The 23,061-nt window shown below is 38.5% G+C and overlaps 2 protein-coding genes across 3 annotated transcripts; one reads left to right on the forward strand and one right to left on the reverse strand.

Annotated features, from left to right (window-relative positions):
• Positions 1-2,015: 2,015 nt before the first annotated feature.
• Positions 2,016-2,922, reverse strand: LOC6567205 (merozoite surface antigen 2). 2 transcript variants are annotated; one of them, XM_043215035.1, is made up of 3 exons: positions 2,823-2,922; positions 2,320-2,742; positions 2,016-2,283 (listed from the first exon to the last, which is right to left on the reverse strand). In XM_043215035.1, the coding sequence occupies exons 1-3, from the start codon at positions 2,920-2,922 to the stop codon at positions 2,108-2,110; spliced, it is 699 nt and encodes a 232-aa protein (XP_043070970.1). In that variant the 3' UTR covers positions 2,016-2,107. The 2 variants fall into 2 exon arrangements, with proteins under 2 accessions (XP_043070970.1, XP_001993613.1); XM_001993577.2 differs by having other exon boundaries at positions 2,017-2,742.
• An 18,171-nt stretch (positions 2,923-21,093) lies between these two features.
• LOC6567204 (alpha-N-acetylgalactosaminidase) lies at positions 21,094-22,787 on the forward strand. The gene is made up of 6 exons (XM_032740136.2): positions 21,094-21,360; positions 21,707-21,884; positions 21,938-22,198; positions 22,253-22,414; positions 22,485-22,624; positions 22,682-22,787. The coding sequence occupies exons 1-6, from the start codon at positions 21,209-21,211 to the stop codon at positions 22,785-22,787; spliced, it is 999 nt and encodes a 332-aa protein (XP_032596027.2). The 5' UTR covers positions 21,094-21,208.
• The last annotated feature ends 274 nt before the right edge of the window (positions 22,788-23,061 follow it).

Below are 23,061 nucleotides of genomic sequence, written 5' to 3' on the forward strand. Positions count from 1 at the left end.
CTGCATATATACAACTCACAATATTCGAGGAGTGGCTGGGGCCGACATTGTGTATTGCAAATAGCTTTTGACACATGATGCCACCTGGCCCACCATTATTTCAATGCAAGATATATTCAAGTGCAATAAGCCAATAATTTTACAAGTATTCGAGCCAAAACACTGATACCCAACTAGTATTATTAAATTATTGAGATTGAGAGGAGAAACGAATACAAAGGGATCCCAAAATTGAATTATAAGTATTTAGTATTTTTGTATAATTTTTTGTCCAAGTCAGTCAGATTCAGTGAGTACTGCTAAACAAGTCGACGGGAGAATAAGGTCCCAAGCTGCATGTTTTCACCATTGCCATAACAAAATCTGTTAAGCAACAAATAGAATAAAACATGTATGCTAAGTAAGTGTAAAGCATATGCCCCAGTACTGTGAATCTTAGGTGCTGTACAACATTAAAGAGATTTATTAGCGTAAAGTGGATTTTAGCATAAATCAGATAGCTCTTAAGGAATGGGAAAAACGCGTACCTTCCCGAAAGGAAAATATATGATCTCAACACTCCTCGACTAGAGAACACTCCTCAACTGCTTCTGTAATAGAATACATTTAGCTTTGAGAGAGAGAATTACTCTGAATAGTAAGCTCTCATCCGGCAAGATGGCCCCATTTTAAATCATAAAATATTTATGCTTCCCTCCGGGCGCGTCTGCAATTCTACTTAGTTTACGGTCCTCATAAATTGAGTGGGCATAAAATACTTACACCGAAACACATTTAATCGAAATCTGAAGAGCAGCCTTAATGGACTGGGCAGCAAACTCAAGCTCTGCGTGCGGTTGTTGAATCCAACTCATTCTGTGAAGACAGACAGTTTATGATACTCAAGGACATGCCACTTCTAAGGACAATTTTCCCCGTGAGCCGTTGAACTTAAAAAAAAGAAGATACTCAATTACCCAGCACGTGCAATGTCAGACAAACAACCTTCGTCGACATTGTGTCTAATCTTCTAATGTTCTAATGGCTGCTATATTTTTGTGAAGTTGATTGTACCGTCATAAAAACATATGGCCACACCTTAACCTTAGGTGTCGACCAGTCCAAATATTTAATGGGCAACTGTGATAACATATTAATTTTTATGGGCACAGACTACAGTAACAATAAACGATTGAAATCGATTTGAAAAATTTATCTATACCGATAGTCAAGTCGGGTTGATTGTCTAACCCAACCATAAAATGTAATTAAAAACCCTTCACATACGCATACGGAAAATGTTAATATTTCAGTAAATTGCTAAGTTACATTTTAAATAATTAGTTGAAGGTAATTTTAAAATAGCCAACAACCGGTTGCTACCCAAGTTGTCAGATCAAAGTAAAGAAACTTTTATGCAACTTGTGATTTAAATATTTTCTTATATAAGATAAAACATTTCCATGATCGGTATTAAATTAACACAACGTCTGGTTAGAATCAACGAAACTAAATGTGTTTGATGATTGTAGATTTGGCTCAGAGTGGTTCAGCCGGTTTGTTGCCTTGAATTATATAATTAACATTTATAGAATACAGAAACGCTTCAATGCTCTAAACTATATTCACGAATAGAAGTCACCAATATATTTACTGACTTTTACGAGTTTCCATGAAGATGTACACTGAAATATTAAGATTCAAATTTACTCTCAAATCTTATGGTGATTTCAGAAGTGTATTCGATCTATGTATTTTCAGCGTCATAACTTCGACAAAAGAATCAATCAACACGTCAAAGTAAGTTTTCAAAGCGAAGATTTGAATCGAATTTGTTTGTGATTTCTGTTTGAGTCTGTCGTCTGCCTCTAAAAACAGGTTTTTATGCTAATTGATCGCACAGAACAACCCATTGTCAATAAGAAAACTATGCGGACTAGTATCAAATCACTTCCGCACAAAGTAAACTACAAACTATTCTTAAAGATTTGAAATGTATTCTAATTATCGACAGTGAAACGATATAACTTGAGTATCAATTAAACATTTGATAACATTCGATAAGTTTACTTAATTTATATACCTACACAGGTGCGAGTCTGTAGAATTCAAATATATAGTGTCATATTTATGATTGAGAAGCTGGCAAGTAAGAGGTTGCAGGTGTTGGAGTCCGATACGTGTATCCGTTGGTGGTAGGTGTCGCTGTGGGTAGGGGTGGCTGATACGTATATCCCTGAGTGGTGGTTATAGGTGGCTGATACGTATATCCCTGAGTGGTGGTTATAGGTGGCTGATACGTATATCCCTGAGTGGTGGTTATAGGTGGCTGATACGTATATCCACTGGTGGTTCTCGTTGTTGTTGAGTCCAGTGTGCTCTCTGTGGTGCTCTTCGTGGGAATCACTGGCGTAGACGTTGTAATCGGCTTGAGGGGATGTACTGTAGGCTTCGGCGTCGCAATGTCTCCGTCTGTTGTTGTTGTGTACACAGATTGAGTGCTGGAGCTAACTTCCGGTATAAAATCTGTGTTTACCTCAGTGGTGTGCTGCGTCACTGGCCTATCCGTGGTCGACGTCGTCGTCGTCGTCGTCGAACCCAAAAATGAGATCTCTTTCCGGATGCCAAAGGATGATTTGACCTGCAGCAAACTATTCAGTAATTGAAACTTCTGTGATATCAGATTGGAGATTAACTGAGAATTAATCGGTGATGACGTTGCTGTGGATCGAACTGTTCCACTGGAGATAGCACTAGAAGTACCTATAGAAAAATTAAATAACATGTTTTAAGCTGAGCGTTACTCTCTTTACTCTCGCTGTTTGATATTTTCATCAATTTACCACCAATCGGTGCAAAAACCTTAATGAATATCGGTTTGGCATCCGAAACGATAACCACACTACAAATGAGCAGCGCCCAAATCGGAATTGTTCTCAGCATAATGATGATGACAGCGTCCACTTTATAACTAACCGGCCACCGCAAGTCGCCACTCACTTTTATACTCAGTGTCAGCCGAACTATGAGTTTTTGTTGGTTTTTTGTGTTTGGTTAGTTTATGATCAATGTGTGATTTGCTTTAGACACTTTCTGTATGGCGCTCAAGTGGCTGACAAATATAATGCGAATTCTAATGTCCCTGAGTGAAGCCTCGGTTTAGTGGGTATATAGTGAGTGGGAAGTCAGCACTCGTATAGTGTGAAATGATTCCGTTCTTATAATTTAATAACGATAACTAAGAGCATGCAAATGTCGCTTAATCGTATCTTGGCACATTTGATTTTTAGTATTTTGCTTCTTATTTGGCCTTCCTGTATGCATCGTCAGAAGCGGCACGCATTCTTCTAATTCGGTTTGTTGTGCTGACTCAGCACAATTTGTCGCTCAAATTTTGCATAGCAAGTATATTTTGGTAGCATGCTCTAGCTGAAATGTATATCATTTTTTATTTAAATTGCCCTCTTTATTCAAACACATCATCATTCGTGTAGAGTGTGGATACTCTTTAATCTTTAAGCACTTCAACTACAAATCAATGTATTTTCTATTTATAGCATTAAAATCTACATAATCTTAAAAGATTTTATTTTTCATACTACTGTTATAGAATTATTTAAGTGAATGGCGAAATATTGTATGTTAAAGCTGATAATAAGTGCAAAAATAGTATTGTTAAATCTTGTATTAAGACACATAATGATTAGCATTTCGACTCGACCAATGATACCCACATTGGAATCATAGAGAAAAGCCACACCCTTTCAATTCAGTTATTTCAAGCAATGTTATAAGTACTTCCACTATAGACTCATAATACGTACACATAAAGTGTACTTTTTCAACTTTATGACAGTCGATTGTTTGCATGTGTGCTCATCCCGTTGAACTACCCATAAGTCGTTACATCATAATCTCTATTTCTCCATTCTCTCACATTCTCACACACTCCCTATGTCACCGAGTTTCAATCTCTCTGTCGATGCTTCCGCTTGCTCTATTTGGCTATCCGAGAGTGGTAGTACTCATAAAATATTTAAAGCATTGCCAAACAGTTTTGCAACTACAGCCATTCGAGAACGTGAAGAGGTCTGCTTAAAATATGTACTTATATAATATGTATGTGTGTCTGTGTGTGTATGCATGTATTTATTGGTTGGCTCTTGCTGAAATACGCAGGAATTATATGTTTGCATTCATTTATGCAAACAAACATGGACACAGACTCTGTGTAACAGTAAATTTTTATAGGCAACACTTTGGATCGTAAAGAAAAACGATGGCCACAACAGCATTTGCTGCTGAGGCAGCGAGATGGGGCATTTAATAATTTAACCACGACTATTTAGTTTCCATTTCCGCCAAATGCTTTCGTGTTAACGCCTCCGCATGCAATAAATAATCCGGTGTGGCCAGAAGTTAACCGAAACTCTCCCGCAACAAGGCTGACAGCCCAAAGCAGAGCTCGGGCCAAGTCAGAGTGTTACGTGCTGCATGTTATATACCTATAATGTTCAGATATGTGTATGTACGTATGCACGTGGAAATATATAGTGTGCATAAGCATAGGCATTTGTGCCGAGCAAAAACCAAATCCCTTAATGTTAACCCATAAATATTTCATTTTATTACTCAACCTCAAACAAGGGTTATACTCGGTTGAGCGACGCAACATCAAAAAAATGTTTGCCATAATTTATCGAACTTTCATGGTATGAACGAACTGCCCAACACTTGGCATTGGGCTTGGTTTATGGAAAACGAGGATTCTTTCGTTAGAATCATTGCAAAATATGCGTATGCAAAGCCTTTTTTCACTCACATCATTTGAAGTCGCTTCACACTGATTTCATTAATTTAAAAACAAATCTCGGTCAAATGCGGAAATACACAAAAGTGGGAGCTGCGGCTAATACTAATGATTCATCTGCGGTAGATCGAATACTGGTTTTTCCAAGTTTTCAAATTATTTTGCTTAGTAAATGGTCTCGTACAAAAACTTTATTTTTGTAAACAAGATATTCTAAGTTTTTATAACTTTAAATAAATTAGATTTGGAAGAGATATCAACAGGTTAAAATCTGATGTAACCAAAAGTAATACGATTTCCACAGACTCAATTCGAATAATCTGTCAGCCAATGACTATCCGGATATGTTACTTAAACAGTGAGTGCTCATCTCAAACTCAAATAGAAACCACTTCAAATCACATCTGAACTAACTGACAATCACCGAGATCTACTATCTTACACCATGCACGAATTGAGCAGTAAACACAGATTATCAGTGCACAACGTTGGAGGGGGAGGCTCTCTCAAAGTTGATAGATCGAAAATTAAATTATGCTACAATTTAGCAAACCCCGTAAAAGTGGCCAAGCTGTTCTTGCAATTTTAAGTACTCCTTTTCGGAGTCGTCTATGGCTGCGTACTTATTAGAAGTGCCTTTCAATTGCCTTGTTAGGATTCAATTCCATGCCAAGCCAAGTCAGGACAACGCAGCGCCATGGCCAGTTGGCAGGATAGTTATCAGGAGTGCGACTGCCAGTGACACAAGTGCTTGAGGCACTAACTGCCCCCTTTTAGTTCAATGAGAGCGTTTCAAGTATTCTTTTATTTTTTTCTTTTTAATATCCAATCCTGTTTTTTGCTGGCCTGCCGGCTGCGAAAAGGAAAGTGCGAAATTGGCGTACTATGCGACAGACCTATGAACGGGCTAAGTCTGGGACTGGGACTGGAACTGGGACTGAGACTGGGTTATTGTTTCTCTTGATGGCGGGCAGCTTCGGTTGCGCCATTGTTGTTGTGAATGTAGATTTAGTGGAAAAATGCCATAATGTGCCAACTACAAGCAAGAAAACAGCAAAGTGCGTAAAACTTTTAAGTGCTTTCGAACATTTTGACAAGTTGCCTTTTTGTTGCCATGAATGGGACCAATAATGTTCCAAAGTAAACTTATTTGCCTGACATAATCAATGAAAATAACGTGAATGGCCATCAGTGCAAGCGACGGCCTCAGGGTGCAGATTGTACCGAGTTCGGGATTATGTTCGATTCGATTGTTTTTAGCCTCTGAACTTTTTCGTTCAGTGGCAAAAGTGACGTACACTTTTTGTATCAAATACATGGGTCTACAAAATAAATGATATGTCCGCAGTTTCTATTTGTTACTAGATTTTACGTATTTTATTTTTCGACTACTGACAGATATACTTTTTACAATAGTCTATTCACAAAGCTATGGAAATCCTTAAATGGCAATTGAAATCTAATAAAGAGAATAAAATTCTCTTTTTTTGCTTTTGAAGAGGTATATATTTATCGGTGCTCAGAGCTATGAAGTGATTTTACATATTTGGTCGCTTGAGCGAGAAAGTCAAAAGTTGGGCTGCCCCTGCTCCGGTTCCTGCTATTGACGGCTGTAGAAGGGCAACCAATGCACGCGAGCACAATGCCCTTCTTCATCTCCTCCGCCCATACCTGTACATGGCTTTAGGAAGTGCACACAAACACCTTCGGCTATACATACACTCACTCACTCCTGCTCATGTGGATGTCGGTACCAGTTGCTGCAATTCTGAGCAAACAGACATGAAACTTGGGTGAAATGGCTTCCTATGGGAATGTTTACATCTGGAATGAATTTGCAAAACTCTGACAGTTGTTTGCGTTTTCTGTCAGTCAACGAGTCAGTGTCAGTGTCAGTGGGACAGACACATAAATAGGCAGGCGGGCAGACAGACAGACAGACAGGCAGGTATTTATTTGCTGGTGCTTCCGACATTTCGTTTCGTTTAATTTAATCGGGAGCCATTCGACAAGTTGAAGGGTACGATTAATTTAAAACCTGCCAATTTTTCGCATTTCCCATTTCCTCAAATAAAAATGGCAGTAGTGCACACGGTGTCAGTATTCCATCTCATATCTCATGCACCAAAAAAAAAGGGCTGCCGCTCCAATGTCAAAAGCTGTCGTCTCAAATCGAATCCATGCCAGCCCACGAGAAGATCCCATTGGAAATGTGTGAAAGATTTTATCACGTATGAAAGCCATTAGGTGACCGTGTGACCAGCGCAAAATCCATGAGACGCATTTACATCTTATACATATACTTTTGAGGTTAAGGACTACGAATAGTTGGCATGGCCTCAAGCCGTTTGAATTTCCATTACGGCGAATGGGCATAATATGGCAACTCATCTTGACGGTAATCGAGTGCCTCATAACCGTTACCATCAACATAATGATTGACATAACCATAACCCAAACCAAAAACGCGATGAGCTTCGCCTCAACGAATAACCGTCAACCAATTTCAGTTGGAATTTGGCCTGTTAACCGGCCACAGAATGCGATGACTTCAGTTTTGATATCCACGAGCAGTTGTAACAGTTTGTGGCAACAAGCTTTATCTGCTTCAGTTGCCACAGTCTGTGGTGCCACCCACCTGCTTCACTGGTTAAGCCAATAGACAGAATCGTAGTTCGTTTATAGTTCTCGGTATTTATTTATTTGCTGAAATATGTATTCCGAATTAATGTTTTTATTTATTATTAAATAAAATTGCTTATGAAGCATTTGCCTACATTTGACTAGCCTAGCTTGCCAAATTTTTCTACATCATGCAAAGCTTTGGTATTTTACATTAAAAACGAATAAAAGGAACTAATGCGTAGCTAGGAGTAGACACAAAGTAGACAATATAATTCATTGTATTGTGTATTATTTTTTCTTTTCTTTTTTGTTACTACTCGAAGTTAGTTTTTATGTCATGATTCATGAATCAATTAAATAAACCGATTAGCTACTGACAGCTTTATTAATATGTATTGGCCATAATTTGATCTGACATTTCTGGCCATTGGCTTAAACACATGTTGCTGCCCCCATTCACTTAGTTGCTCCTCATGGAAAATGTCTGAGAGTAAATACATTTATTAGCATGAATAAGCGCATATTTGTGTACACGTTGCACATATGGTGTTGCTCATGCCACCAATCCTTATAGTCATTGCCTAGTAAGCAGCTTGAGAGTGTTCAGGTGTAACAGCTTCAAGGACGTTGACTAAACAGTTGACTGCCGCCAGTCACAAACATAATAAACTAATTAGGTGGCTCCAATAATAGCACAATCGGCGTAAGGACCAACTCAACTCTATATTCAATGCGAGGCGCATAGGTGAAAGGGAGAGTTAGAGCGAGAGCGAGTTGGTGAACGAGACAGAGAATCTCGCTGGTACTGAACGAGGTCGTGTTTGCTCCTGCATAATAATCAGATGAAGAACTAAGCGATTTGCTAGCTTGTATTCTAGCTGCCGCGTGAACTGGCATTCGTCCAGGAGCACGTATTAAATCCAATGAGGTCGCATTCATTGGCTAAATTGATTCAATTCCTGAGGCCTGGTGCCGGAACTCAATATTAACATCTGATGCAGCAGCGCAGCCAAGTTAATTTAATAGTTAACGGCATTTTGTGTTCGACTTTCGTTGGTTTTATTAAGCAGCCCCGTATACCGTCGGTGATAATCCAGATTTCCCCAGTCCCAGTTTGGCATTAATGCGATACTGTTTAGACGTCTACAATGAATGCACAAGCGGGTCAGCACTTCAGTTCCGACCGTGAGCCACTTTAATTGCAATACTGCGCTTCAAGTTTTAAATGCCAATTAGCTGTAATTAGCCCTAATTACATTTTGATGTGTGATTGCACCCAGCAGCAAAGTGGAAGATGTAGTTGTTAAACAATACAATAGATACAATAGATGTACACAAAAATAATCTTAAATCTGTATTAATGCTTGTAAATTAAACACAATTATTGCAATACTTGAAGCTACTTTTGTTAGTCAACAGATTCCATTGTCGAATTGATTATTTGGCTGCACCCCTATGCCAACTTTCGAGAAAAGGATGCCCAGCAAAATGCACTAGAAGAGCTTAACTCATTGTACACAATGCAATCTTTACACAAAGGATTTAATTTGGTCTTCAGCAATTTCACAAAATCCCATTTATATATATTATTCAAGTGCCATTAAAAAGCTGGCAGGGAAGAATATTCATTTATAACTTGTAATCAGCATTGTTATTCAATTAAAATAAGTACTCAGTAAAAATAAGAAAAGCTGCTTGAAACCAATTATGCATTTATGTCAACCACTTTAGCTCCCGCATAGAAGTCAAACAATACAACTACACAGCTTTCGAATGATTTGCTTCAAATAAAACAAAACTTTATAACAAGCCATATAAATTAAATTTCGAACATAATAATCGAAAAGCATTCTAGCAATCAATTAATATCAAGCAAATACTATTTAGGTTATATATAGGCAAATGTATTGAGCATTGTAATGTTGGCTTGGTAATTTCAATGATTTTCAGCTATATGCATACTGGAGTACATATAGAACACAGACGTGAATATGTGTGATACATATGCACATGCAAACGGAATACTAGAAGAATTGTCTTTGGCAATTTCACACGTCGACAAAAATTGAAATTAATTTATACGCCTTGCAAAAACACATTTCTGGCACACATTCACAACATCTACCAGAGGCTTGGTGAGGAGACTTCTCGGCATTGTTGATACCGTGTCAGAGCCAAGAATGCCGAAAACAATTCGGCAGCCTGCCTGACAGTGCTCGTTGTTTTAGCATGAAAAAAAAAAATCAAAAAACAAGCGCACAGGAAAAAAACACAGAGCCAGACAAAAGCAAATCGGAAATGAAATTTCGGTCCATGGATTTGGGCGCACATCGATAAAGATTTATATATTTGCTTGGTGGTAAGCCTTTGCATTGGGCGATGCCGTAAAAATAGACATATTCAGACACACACACATGTGTAGGCGGCATATGCATGGCAAAGTGGGAGTGGGAGTGGCAGCAACTGGCAACCGAGCAAATGGATTGGCAATAAGATGCAAGAAATATTTTCATCTACAAATGATTCTTTGTTAGTATATTGACTTAATCTTTATGCGTATTAAGCAAATTATAACGATACGAACTTCACTGCATTTACATAATATGTATACCCCCCACGCATTTATCATTTGCTTAAGTCTGTGACCGAAATGATTTTACCTCAATGATTTTACCTCACTCCACAAAAGAAAAAAAAAGTATCGACTCACTTGCCTCTAATAACTTCAAAGACTTGACGAGGTTCGGTACATTGCTTGATGCCTCATTTGAATTTCAATTGGTCCGCACCTGGGTGGAGGCTCAGATGCCAGGACCATATGCTAAGCGCACGCACCCCCGCAGCCTCCCGCTTTGAGTTGTGCGCGTCTTTGCTGATTAGCAAACGATGATGATTAAAAAATGCCTTGAAATATGATATTAATTATGTTGTACTATGCTGGCCTCTCCTTTGCAAATTTTTGCACCCAACCAGACACGCTTTGAATATTGATCTATTGGAATTCCTTCATAATTAGAAGCCAGTCAAATGCCGTGATTTGCAAATTGCAAACTAATTAAAATTCCTCTGCTGACAAAAGTCGAAAGACTTACCATTGGTCGTAAATATGTATGCTTATGCCGAGTTCTCCATTTTTGTTTTTTGGTTTTTTTGTTTTTGGAAAGTTCAACAAACAGTTTTATGCGTTTCTTCATACTGTTGCCCGCCATCATGATTCCATTGGAACATTGCTGTCAGCTCAAGAGCTCTCATGGGTAATTTCACTTTGTGTGCGCGATGGGCGAAAAATTAAGCGAAAGGAAACTGCAACAGAACGCAGAGGGCACGGGGGCTCTGCCTTGGATGTGAGTGCTGCTGCAAAGCAAGTCCACGAGCTCGAAGCAGGTCGCTCGTAAAGAAATGATTTCGAAAAACAATATCCGCTCGCTTATTCTTTAGTTGATGCTGATGCTGCTGCTGCTGCTGGTGCTGGTGCTGGTGAAGGAGCCGGATCTGGTGCTCTTTGGTCAGTGAATTGGCGCATTGCATATTTCTGAAATTTATTTGCGTTTGAATGAAATCCCCAAGATGCTCGCCCATGAAGATACAATATTAAAAGGCTTTTAATAAAAATCAATTTATGGCCCATAATCGAAGGACAGTCAAGTACTGCACAGTGTTGCCTTGCCAAGTCCAGCCCAAAATTGAGCAACCCAGCAGAGCTTCGAGGGAAATTGTGCGTTCATTAATTGAAATGCCACATACATCTGGCTCTCGAATACCGATGAGGTGCGTACTAATTAATACTTGGATTACATTCATTGAGTGCTTGCAAACAGTTGCTACAATGTCAAAATTAATTGGCTATTATATTCCCTCAGTAGATATTCATGGTAGATGTGTAAGCATAACTTACTTATTTCAATAAGTTTGCAAAATCTGCATAACGTATGCCAATTATTTATGTATATCGTTGTGTTAAATCTAAACCACTGTGTTCATTGTAAAGGAAGAAGCATCTATTGTATTTTTTGAGTGCCTATTCCCAGAAACTTTCAATAGAACTCAAGAGATTCCGAGATTTTATATTCAAATTTGAAGTATAACAATGCAAGTAATCTTTAGAAATGTGATGAAATCTAATAGTGTGCAAAACGTATACATAAATTAAATTAACTTGTTTACATATATACCAAAAATAAAAATAATACAAAAAAAATATATATATATATGTATGTATATTGGGCACAAATCTAACTCAATCCATTTGCGAATGGCAGGATGTCTGTTAGGCCTCAATTTTATCTAATCTTAGATGTTAAATAAAATGTTTTGAGCGAAATGCTAATTTTATGGATATTGTTCATACGTTTTCATGTGAAACAAAAACGGACAAGCACAACTTTCTATAGAATTTTATTGAATTTTGGTGTAGCTCCCCAACCAACTCGAACCATTGAGCCAGCCACCACACGAAAGCAAACGAAAAACAAAACTGAAACACAAAAAGTTTAAAGGGATCCTCCCTCCAGCGATAAGTATAGGTTTTTTTTTTGTTTCTTCTTACTTTCGGGTTTCGTGCTTTTATTTTTAAATTAAAACTCTAAAAGCGAACTCAAAGTATAAAATATACTCAAGCAAACAAAATGAAAAGAGAAAATGAAAAAGTAAAATAAGAAATGCTACCACTGAGGACGACGTGTAAACGATGCGAAAACATAAACATAATGAAAAATATAAACTTAAGCTAACATAAACACAGACTATGTCGATAACGTTAGAATGAACACTGAGCAGGACGAGATGGACGCGATGGGGCATAAATGGGAGTTGCGGCAATCAATAGTACATAGTACAACTTGACTTCAAAACTGACAGCGCCAACACGTTCATTTGATGCAGCAGGGCGCTACGGGAGCCTGTAGTTGAGATTGGACGAGTCACTGGTCAGACGCATCAATTCACATCTACTTAACACGACGCGTCGGCTCATTGGAGAAGTTAAGTTCATCTGCAGCACGTGATGCAAAGTCAATAGCTAGAGCTGAGGACTGAGGACTGAGTATTGAGGGCAGAGCTTGTGGCACACAGCTGGATTCAGCTGAACTGAGCTGTGCGCGAGTCCTTTGACTCAGCTGGTTGCTGCTAAGTTTACGTAATGCTACAAAAAAAAAAACTAGTATGATAATAAAAAAAAGAACTCATTCATGTATACAAACAGCTGCTGGGATAGCGCTGCAAAAAATAAGTTATGCATCGTAGTTGCGCCACAGCTTTCAGATATCAGTCAAAACCAATTTTCATAAATCAACAAGTTTGAAATAAATTACGAACAGGCAAAAGGCAATTTGCGTGCCAACAATTATTAATGGCCTCTAGTCCATCAATTTATTCGCATTAGCATTCAACCTAATTTTTTTAAATATATATTTATATACCAATTTGATGATTTTGTTCGAAACATGTGGTCTTTTAACATCTTATCTACAATCTATTGCGTCGCCTTGGTACCAAAATCCAACTATATATCTACCCATAAATATTTCAAAAACAAAGCCACATTGATTTATAACAATGGCAACATAATTTCTGGCCCGAAAACAATTCTGAGTTCAGTATAATGGAACTTTAAGAGCATAAGATAAGAAATTTTCCCTTGGGCTGAAAACTCTTTTTGGTGCCCAGAATTGGGTCAGATCACGTTTGCTTTATGTCTGTGTGTGTCTGCCTGTTCAGGCATTACACACATGCGTACATGCATACATATGTGCAAATCTAACTCAAATTCAGCTTGTTGGCAATATGTTTGCGCGTATTAACAGACACGAGCGCAATAAATTTCCCAAACACTCCAAACAAGATTTGCTAATATTTTGTTTCGATGCAGACCATATCGAGTACACAGTTGGACTATTTATGCCCAACTCACCAAGCATAACGTTCAGTCGACGAGCCACTCGAGCGTGTCCCGAAAATGCCTTACGTATTCCGTGCACGACTATATCTTCAAGTATGCGTGCTTATAGCAGACACACCAACACAACCACAACAACAATAACAAACAAGAACAATAACTAGATACGAGTAGGTGCAGAAGTTTGCTTGTTCGGCACTATGCGCCTACCATACCCTACCATAGCTCAGGACTTCTGCTTACTTTGGAGGATAGCTTGAAGGCTCAGCTCATCCTTGCCTCTCCTGTCAGTCTGTGTATGTATATCTGTGTGTGGTTTTTGGTTGTATGTATTTGTGCTTTTCTCTAGGTTGACCGCTCATTTATCACAGCAAAGTCAACCAGAGTTTGACCTTCATCAATTTTATTCGTGCATGAATTGCTTCCCTGTCTATGCGCATCTTTTTCGAAATGAGCTTGAGTTCTTTTCGAACTGTATAATTTTGGCTTGCACTGCTCAAAGCTGCGGTTTCGACCACTACATAGCTGAATAAATATGTGCATACTATATATAATGAAATATGATTATGTACCATATGGGTTAAGTTATTTTGATTTATTTTTTGCTGCTGTGTTTATTTTTAGCTTTCGTTTCTATCCAGTTCTGATTTTATTATGGCTTGCATTCAACTGTACTCACTATTACTCAGATACTACGTAAATTTGTAGAAATTACTTTTAAAAATTTTTGCTAAGCTTTCTCACAAACTGACATTTAGTCTTGAGCTGTAATTCTTTTTTTTTTTTTATAGCACTTAGTTGAGCCAGCTAAGTAGTGGGCAGTTCTACCGAGTTATTACGCACTTTGGCAGTAAGTAAAAATTTTACGATTTGGTTAGCGATAACAAAAGCACTGTGAAAACCACCTCGAGGCAAACATGTAGTTCGCATTAAATACTATACCTTGGGCTCCAATATTTGACTATGCCTGAGCAGAGTGACCACCGTACTTAAACAAACCCACACCACAAATAAAACTTGGCCGTTTGTGCGAAATGGGAGTGGATATACTCGAAAACTGCGGCGAACGTCTATTCTAAGTTAACGATTGCATTAAGCGGCTATCGCAAGTGTCAAATGAGGGAAGTCTGGATAAATTGAAGAAATTTAATATCACAATACACCTACTTAAAAGATTATGAGCTTGGTGTAAATTATGAATCGTAAAAACAACACATTTTGACTATGTCAAGAAGAAGAAATGTAATACGACCAGGTAACAAGTACAAAGGTACATAATAAACAACTGTCAACTTTTGCTAACTTTCAGTTTCTTCGAAATTTGGAAACGACCCACGTATAGAATGTTCTGTTGCCCATAAGCAAGTGGTCGTAATTTAATTTTCCATCTTGTAAAATATAAACAGGGGACCGACAACTCTCTCATAATAACATTTAATATTTAGATGCCGCCAAGTTAAATGTAAACAATTGTTCAAAAGTAAATTTTATTCATTGCGGCTGCACAAGACGAACGCCATTTTCCATAAGCAAACAACTCAACTGAAACAACAAAATCATTATTACAATCAACAATGGCAACAATACATTTAATTTTCCAGTCAGTCCCCTATCCCCTCCACTACTTTCTCCCAGCTACATCCATTCTCTTGCAACCGGCTCTCTGGGAAGTCATATTGACCGTCAAATTGTAATCAAATGATAAATGTTTTAGCAAAAAACGCGGCCAGTATCGTTCCGGTGCGAGCTCTGTTAGTTGGACGGTAGAGTTGTTGGGGAAAATGACAAGAAAAAAAGCCCCAAGAAGATAGAGGATGTAGCGCAACTGCCCACAAGACGATTATCACAGGTTGCTGTGGGCATGGACATGAAAATGGACATGGACACAAACACGGACCCGGACAGGGACATAGACAGGGGCAGGCAAACAGACAGGGACAGGGACAAGGACAGGGAGAGCGCTGAAACCGCAAACCAATTGTTCTTAAGGAGAGTAGCAGTCAAGGCAGCGCAGCAACTACTCCGTCTTGCGGCTTTGGCGCTTTTTGCGAGCACTCTAGCACTGGGATTGGACAGCCAGCCACGAGAAACAAGTCGCAGGACAATGATTTGCATTTTCTGCTATTTCGGTTTCTGTCTCAGTTTATTCGTTTTTATGGCACTAGAATCACAGCAAAGGGAAAAGAAGCGCTTAGCTTGCTACACATAAATGAGTGAAGTTGCAGAAAAGCAGCACAACAGCTAAGCAAAGATGCCGCCTGCCGTTATAGAAAAAAATTGAAATATTCCATGAGATTCCTGCTAAAGGCAAAGGAACAGGCAAAACTTTTGGCCGGATACAGCGACTAAATAAAATATGAACTAAGACCAAAGCCAAAGTTTGCCAGAGCTGCCTTTTATTGCCCCGCTCGGAGATTAGAGTTCGGCAATGCCATGGACTGTTTGGCCTGGCCCCTGCTGCGTGTTGGCTTCACATTGTTGCGAATGTTATTTGTTAGGAATTGCTCTTAAGTTCTTGGGTTTGCTCTCCTTTTCTCTGTTGTTCTTCCTGAAACTGACGCTAATACTGACGCGAATATTGCGAGCACTTTGTTTGTCGCTGCTGCTGTCAACGCTTAATGTCAAGCAACAGGAACTGTTATAGCCGTGGGCGGATTTATTTTTTTAACACTCTGTACTTCAAGCGTATAGGCATTTCAGCTTGCTCAGAAAGGGTTGCTCTACAATGAGTTGCAAACTATGTGTGTTATATATTCGTAACAAAAGTAAACAATATATTCCAAATGAATTAAACTTTGAAAAATTAATACAATATAAATGCCAATTAAATCAAGACCTTGACGAAATTTAAACTTTACTTTAAATTTGAACAACTGTTGCTTACCCATTGACTGGGTCACGTGAATGAAATATAGTTCAAATATGATGAATGGATTTAGCCGTTTTGGGCTGTATTTTAATGTGCTTATTATACAATTGCCATTCATAGTCACCTGCGTAAATTAGCGCTAATAAATCTCCGCGATTTATTTCACCTTTATCGCAGACATTAAGATAAATTTGATTAAAAAGAATACCATAAATCCCAATATAGCGGCCGAGGGCAACGTCGACGTCCGCGGTCTTGTCGCATGCCTAATTGCGTTTAGCGCTCAGCCTTTGGCATTGCTATCCTTCGTAAAGGGGGCATGCGGCAGGGACAATAGCATGGTAATCCGTTGGCATACCAAAAAGGGTTGGGCTGGGTGTTGCGGCCCGTATCCCAATCCGAGCACGAACCCGAGCGTGAACGGGAATGTGAACCCCTGGGCGGCCAACAGCCAAAATACAAACGCGGCGACTCATCTACGGCTCATCTGTGTGCGTCGCGATGCTGCAATCTCAACGTGATAAATTATGGCTATTTGAATTCCTTTCGCTGGCGTCGTCTTCTTTATTATTGCTGTTGTTGTTATTGTTGTTGCTGTTGCTGTTGTTGTTGTTGCAGTTGTTACTGCTGTTATTGTTGCTGGTTTTTGCGTTTGTAGTAGTAAGACCTGGCGTGCCAGACTGGAAATGAAGCGCATGAGTTATGAACCCAGAGCAGCGTCGCGTCGCGTTGCGTATTCGCCGCGTTCGCCGAACACATAATTGCCGCTAAGATTTACGTTAGCCCTTTAAATTTATGTTACAAATTGCGCCAACTTTATGTTTATTACGTGCAGAATAATAGGCTTTTGTTGTTGTTGCCAACTACAAACAGCCAACAGGCAGCGTTACGCCTCAACGCCAGCCCTTTACCTGTGCATCTATTCTAACCGCGCACCACCACCACCACTCCCACCCCAACCCCTACCAACAAAGAGCGAGCCTACGCCCATGCTCGAAATGGAGCTCTACTTGGCGTCATAAAAGAGGTATTATCTTCACACATAATTGTATAAATAATGCACTTTTTAGCGTTGACTTCATTCAGCTCAATTTATATATATATATTTTTTTATATTTTTTATGAATGCACGACGACGTAGCAGCTGCCATATTGTGTTTATTATTAATGGCGCTGATAACACAAAAACGTACTTAGCCCAGACAATTCGAGGCAATTAAAGGGTCGTAAGCACGACGAGGCCGTTATCCAGTGAATGAGCTAATTTATGTATGGATTCAGGCGACTTTATTCATATGTGCATGTATATAAGAATGTATGCGTTTATCGCTCGCTATTTCCCCCATTTTCGATTGAAAATGAAGCTTATATCAAATTTATTCAGACTATGGAAATGGGACAGAGAGAGAGAGAGAGAGAGAGAGAGAGAGAGCGGATTGAGTTAATAACAAGTAATTATCAACCAATTATTGAGCATTTGTAATTATTTTTTGTTTGCCTGCCGCATTTTGCACGAGTTCTGAGTTCTTCTGTTATTGACATTTATTATTGCACTTCAATTTGGCTCTCAACTCACAACTCATCTACCCATCTCGTTACTTGGTTACAAAAAGAAAAACATTAATAATTCCATTTTGCCAGTAGCTTTTGTGAAACTCTGTTGAATTCCACACTTTGAAACTGCACAAAATTATAATTGATTCAATTAGCTGCACGACACTTGTGTTGAGATGAATGTTTAATGAACACTAAATTCGTGGAAAACAATTTACACAGCCATAAAAAAAGAAATAGAGTCTATTTTAGGCAAACCGAAGACTAAATACACTTCTAGTTAAGTTAAGTAAAACTGTTTACATATAAATTTTAGTCCAGAGTTTGGAATTTTATTATATTTGTATAATTTTTCAGCATATTTTATTTGGTTTTGCTTCCACAAACCAACAACTTAAAGAATTAGCAACTGATGCTTATCAAGAACATATATACTTTATGGATCAGACAGACGGTGCCTTCAAAGAGTTACATATCATGAGAAAATTTTAATATACTCCACAAGGTTATACAACTTTCGTGCTCTTGTCGAGAGTACTCGATTTTACTAAAAGTGAAGTAGCTTGAAAAACATTGGTTTCCTTTAATAAATATGCACAGAAATCAACATGCATATATTTCAGCAAAAACAGACAGTTATTAGTATTCACGATATATAGTTGTATATGTTTGTATATATTTTTCCATAATACTTGTGTACGCCAGACTTAAATTAAAGCTTCATATTTTGAACAGCAATTCGAAATAGTAAAAAATATTATTGTAGCTTTTATGTTGTTAGGGCAGATTACCAAAAATACATATGTCCACATTTTTTACGTAACACAAAATATGATTAAATTATAATTGAAGCATGCGTAAAGTCGTTATCAGAATACGAAGTTCTTTATTCTCAATTATGAATGTGTCATTTTAATTGAATATGTGGATATGTAAAGGTGTGTGTGCGGGTATTTGTAGGAAACGTGAAAATTATTGTTCATACATAAATAGATGAATAGATGCTAGTCGGTATATATACACAAACCTTGTTTGCACATTTATTTAATGGATGAGAATATTTCCACTCCTTGGTACATGGCACATATTGGGGCCAAGCAAACATTAGGCGAAGTAAAAAAATGTTGGACTAGGATTTCGTTTACTAAGACTTTTCTAGCCTCTGCTGGTTGTCACGTACTTGGCTCGAGCCAAAAATAAAAATAAAACAACAAACAACCAACAACAGCAACCACAACGATAACAAAAAATGTAAACAAAAAAAGAGCATGAGGGATCACGAAAAGCGCTTTAAGCCAAAAGCCAAAGCCAAAAGCATGGAGGAAAAGTGTGCAGCAAAGCTTTGTTGATTACATTTCGTAATTAAGGAGATTTTAATATGCCGCAAAATGACATAAAACTAATGCATAATTTTACAACACATCTGAGTAGGCACGCACTCACTCATCAGGGTCTAGATCTGAGTGTATGTTGTATTAGTGTGTGTGTGTATGTGTGGGTGCAACATGTGTGTTGTCAGCCATTTCAGTGCCGGAAAGAAGCAAATCTGGGAAGTAGGTAGGTTTGCCATGATTCGCTGGTGAAAACCTATGTAAACAGAACACAGAAATCCGCTGACTGTTTTGACTTTGGCTTCCGCCCTCTTACCTTGTCTTGCCTCCAGGCTTGCCTTTTTTATGGCATATTGTAAAGTATCTTGTTAACATATTCGAGGCATTAACTGAGAAAACTACCCAACCAACACATACACACATACACACACACAGAGAGCACACGTGCACACGCGTTAGGGTCGTAGCCTTGCCGGTGCCGGTGCCGGTGCTCGTGTCTGTGCCATGGCCACAGTCGGGGTAAGAAGCTAAAGTACAAATTAATTAGTTGGCAAAGATTCTGAGAGCAACAACGAAACATCAGATGCGACGGATGCTATAGCAAATGCTTTATTCCGCACTCCGCGTGCACTTTGCGCACTCGGCCAATTTCAAATTGCTCAAATGGGGTAACAAAAGCGCCCAGTAGCATGATGTGAAGTTAAATCAACAAGCGAACTTCCTTCTAACTAATTAGCCGACAAGGCACAACAAGGCATGGCAAGGGGTGTGCCTGCTTAGGTCGAGGATGTCAACATCAGGTTGGCAACATCTGCATTTCCGAGGAGGAGTCGCAGCATATTACAAATCATTTAATTTGCATAAATTTAACATTAACATTCCACTCGGCTAGGGGATGCCTTTAATTGGCATAACGTGCTGACTGTTTGTTTATTTACTCCTAGCAAACGGAACTCGTATCCGCCTCCTGGCCATAGATAGTAGTATACACATATTTGTCAGATATGTCCATATGCATCTGTGGTCTGCATATAATGCACTTCTGTTTTATTTGTACGACACTGGCACTGGCATCTACACATATAAGTCGGCCAATACATTGTCATTATTGCGTCTCAGGTCCATTGAGTATATGTATTTAACGACCTACATATTTGTCAAATATGGCTAAGTGATTTTTGAGTATGGCTTTTGCATAATTCGAAATTTATCCACTTACAATTAACACAAGTTAATTTTATTAATTCTGAGAATATTACATTTTGTACTTTTTATCATCCGGACTGAGCTGGTGGTCTCTTTTAACATCGTGCGGTGGCGCCAACTTATAAAACTCATCAGTCAAGTGCTCTTGGAGTTTTCTGCAAAACGTTCCCAACACTAAATTAAGAGCATACACTAAAATGTCGCTTAAGAGGCCTGAAGAGGCCACGTGGCACAAAGTAACCCAAATAGGCGCCTGGCTGTTAAATTATTCCAAGCGCTGCACTCAAAAGTTAAGAGCCCAGGGGCGTGTAGACTAAACTTTCGGCAAACTTGCAATGGCCACACCCAAGTGTATTCTCGTCGCGATGGTTAGGGTGGGCGGAAGAACTATACAATTCAAGTTATCAAGTAAAAATACGTAAATTCAACTAGGCAAAGCAATTACAATTTTCATTAACAACAACAGTCAGTATTACCGCAAATTATACTGTTTATATACAAAAAATTAAGTTACGAGAAAGGAGTGTGTAAACTTACTTTATACTGAAACGAATTGTATGGGGTCTACATATATTCATTACACAGACTTCTATGAAATATATATGTGGGATTTCGCATAGCAGATAAGCAAACAACAAACAGTTCGGTTGCAACTGGCGGTGGAAGAGAGACGCATGAAGGGCACTTATGTAGAAGTTTAAATTCAATATCAATAAGCACAAACATACCAAGGTATATATATATACATATATACTGTTATAACAAAGTTGGCCAAGTTGACAAACGATATGATTCGCATGTAAAATATGCCATTTCTATTTTTTTTTTTTTTTTGTGATTGTCAACTGTGTAGTTAAAAGGTCCATTCCGAAAAATAAATCTAGCTGCAGAGAAGCGTTGCTGTTGCAATACGTTAAAGTCAAAACATACTGCCGTAAGACATGCTGCTGCTGCTAATAGTGAGTTGTCTCCCTCTGAGCAGCATTGTCGGACTTGATAATAGATTGGCAAAGACGCCGCCAATGGGCTGGATGCCATTTGAACGGTTCCGCTGCCTTACTGATTGTGTCAAGTTCCCCAGGGACTGTATCAGGTGAAAGTACAAATATGGGGTATAAATAAATTATTTAAGATCGATATAAATATGTTGAACAAAGTGCTGGTCAAAATTGTAGATTTTTTATATTACAAGTAATAAATAAATTAAATAACTTTAACTTTCTTAATATTTAGACCAAAATTGCTTGTTGTTTATATAAAGCCAATTTTATGTACTCTAAAAGAAATTTAACGTAGAAATAGTTATGTTCGATTATATGAAAGCTGAAAAATGGTTTTTCTATGAATATAAATAGTAGTTAAAGGTTTTTGTTTGAGAGTGAAATCAACATTCTTTGTTGTACATGTGAAGCAATTAAATTTGGTTTCCTCGTTAACAGTGAGTTGCTTTTTATGCGCATGGCAGACCTTTTGGTAACTGAAGGATATGCGGCGATTGGCTATGAATATTTAATAATCGATGATTGTTGGATGGAAAAACAACGCGATGAAAACACAGGACAGCTAATTGCCGATCGAGAGCGCTTTCCCCGCGGTATGAAGTTTCTTTCCGATTACGTATGTCTAATTCATTTCGATATTGTATAAATAATTAATATACAACTTACCAGATACATTCAAAAGGTCTAAAGTTTGGCATATATCACGATATCGGTGCGAAAACTTGCATGCATGGAGGACCCGGTGCGAAGGGATATTATGCGATCGATGCTGATACCTTTGCCAGTTGGAAAGTGGATTATGTGAAATTAGATGGATGTTATATAGGAGGCATTGATCTGGACATCGCCTACCCAGCTTTTGGAAAGGCCTTAAATAGGACGGGTCGGCCGATGGTTTATTCTTGTAGTTGGCCGTACTATCAAAAACACGTTTGTTGTATCTGTCTGTATAACGTGTATTGATTCAAAACCTTAAAATTTCAGCCTAACTACGAATTGATCAAGGACCACTGTAATCTTTGGCGATTCTCAGAGGATGTCAAGGACTCGTACGATAGTGTGACCAGCATCATGTACAATTATTACAAGCATCAAAATGCATTGCAGAAAAGTGCCGGACCAGGTCACTGGAATGATCCGGATATGGTGGGTGATTAATATGTGATATATGGCTTGACATCTCTAGCATATTAATTTGTTGATCGTTCATTATCAGCTGGTGCTTGGGAATTATCATCTGAGCTATGAAGCGAGTCGTTTACAATTGGCCATTTGGGCAGTGGTTGCTGCTCCTCTTATAATGACGAATGACTTGCAGTCCGTGCGTCTTGAAATAAAAGAGTTATTACAAAATCGGTCAGTTTCTTAATGGTTCAATTTAAAAAGATACTGATAAATATTTTACAAATACAGAGATATAATAGAGGTTGATCAGGATCCACTGGGCATACCGGGGCATTGTGCATTTAGATCTCGATCTAGACAGATCAGTGTATATATAAATCCTTTATTCACTTAATGTACTCAAACACATCTGAATATCTAGGTCTGGCTGCGCCCCGTTTCACCACAAAACAACGTAGGCTTATTTTCCTATGCTGTAGCTGTTGTCTTCCTTGGTGGCTACGAACCATGCCCACTGTGCCCTCAAGCGCATGTCATTGACTTGGAACACTTGGGACTTAACAATAATATGGGCTATGCGGTCTATGTAAGAAAGAAATGCGTTTATATGTAAATAATTTAAATATTTTTCTTGAGAAAATATTGCAGGATTTGTTTGATAGCAGTCG

Source organism: Drosophila grimshawi, unplaced genomic scaffold (genome assembly GCF_018153295.1).
Source record: "Drosophila grimshawi isolate 15287-2541.00 unplaced genomic scaffold, ASM1815329v1 contig_311, whole genome shotgun sequence".
NCBI lineage: Eukaryota > Metazoa > Arthropoda > Insecta > Diptera > Drosophilidae > Drosophila > Drosophila grimshawi.

Excerpts from the sequence above, each read along its gene's own strand:
- LOC6567205 (XM_001993577.2), bottom strand. The coding sequence starts at position 2,922 with ATGCTGAGAACAATTCCGATTTGGGCGCTGCTCATTTGTAGTGTGGTT. Across the intron at positions 2,743-2,822 it reads GGTTTTTGCACCGATTGGTG|GTACTTCTAGTGCTATCTCC; the intron begins GTAAATTGATGA and ends ATTTTTCTATAG.
- LOC6567204 (XM_032740136.2), top strand. The coding sequence starts at position 21,209 with ATGCTGCTGCTGCTAATAGTGAGTTGTCTCCCTCTGAGCAGCATTGTC. Across the intron at positions 22,199-22,252 it reads GGCCGTACTATCAAAAACAC|CCTAACTACGAATTGATCAA; the intron begins GTTTGTTGTATC and ends TTAAAATTTCAG. Across the intron at positions 22,625-22,681 it reads AAAGAGTTATTACAAAATCG|AGATATAATAGAGGTTGATC; the intron begins GTCAGTTTCTTA and ends TTACAAATACAG.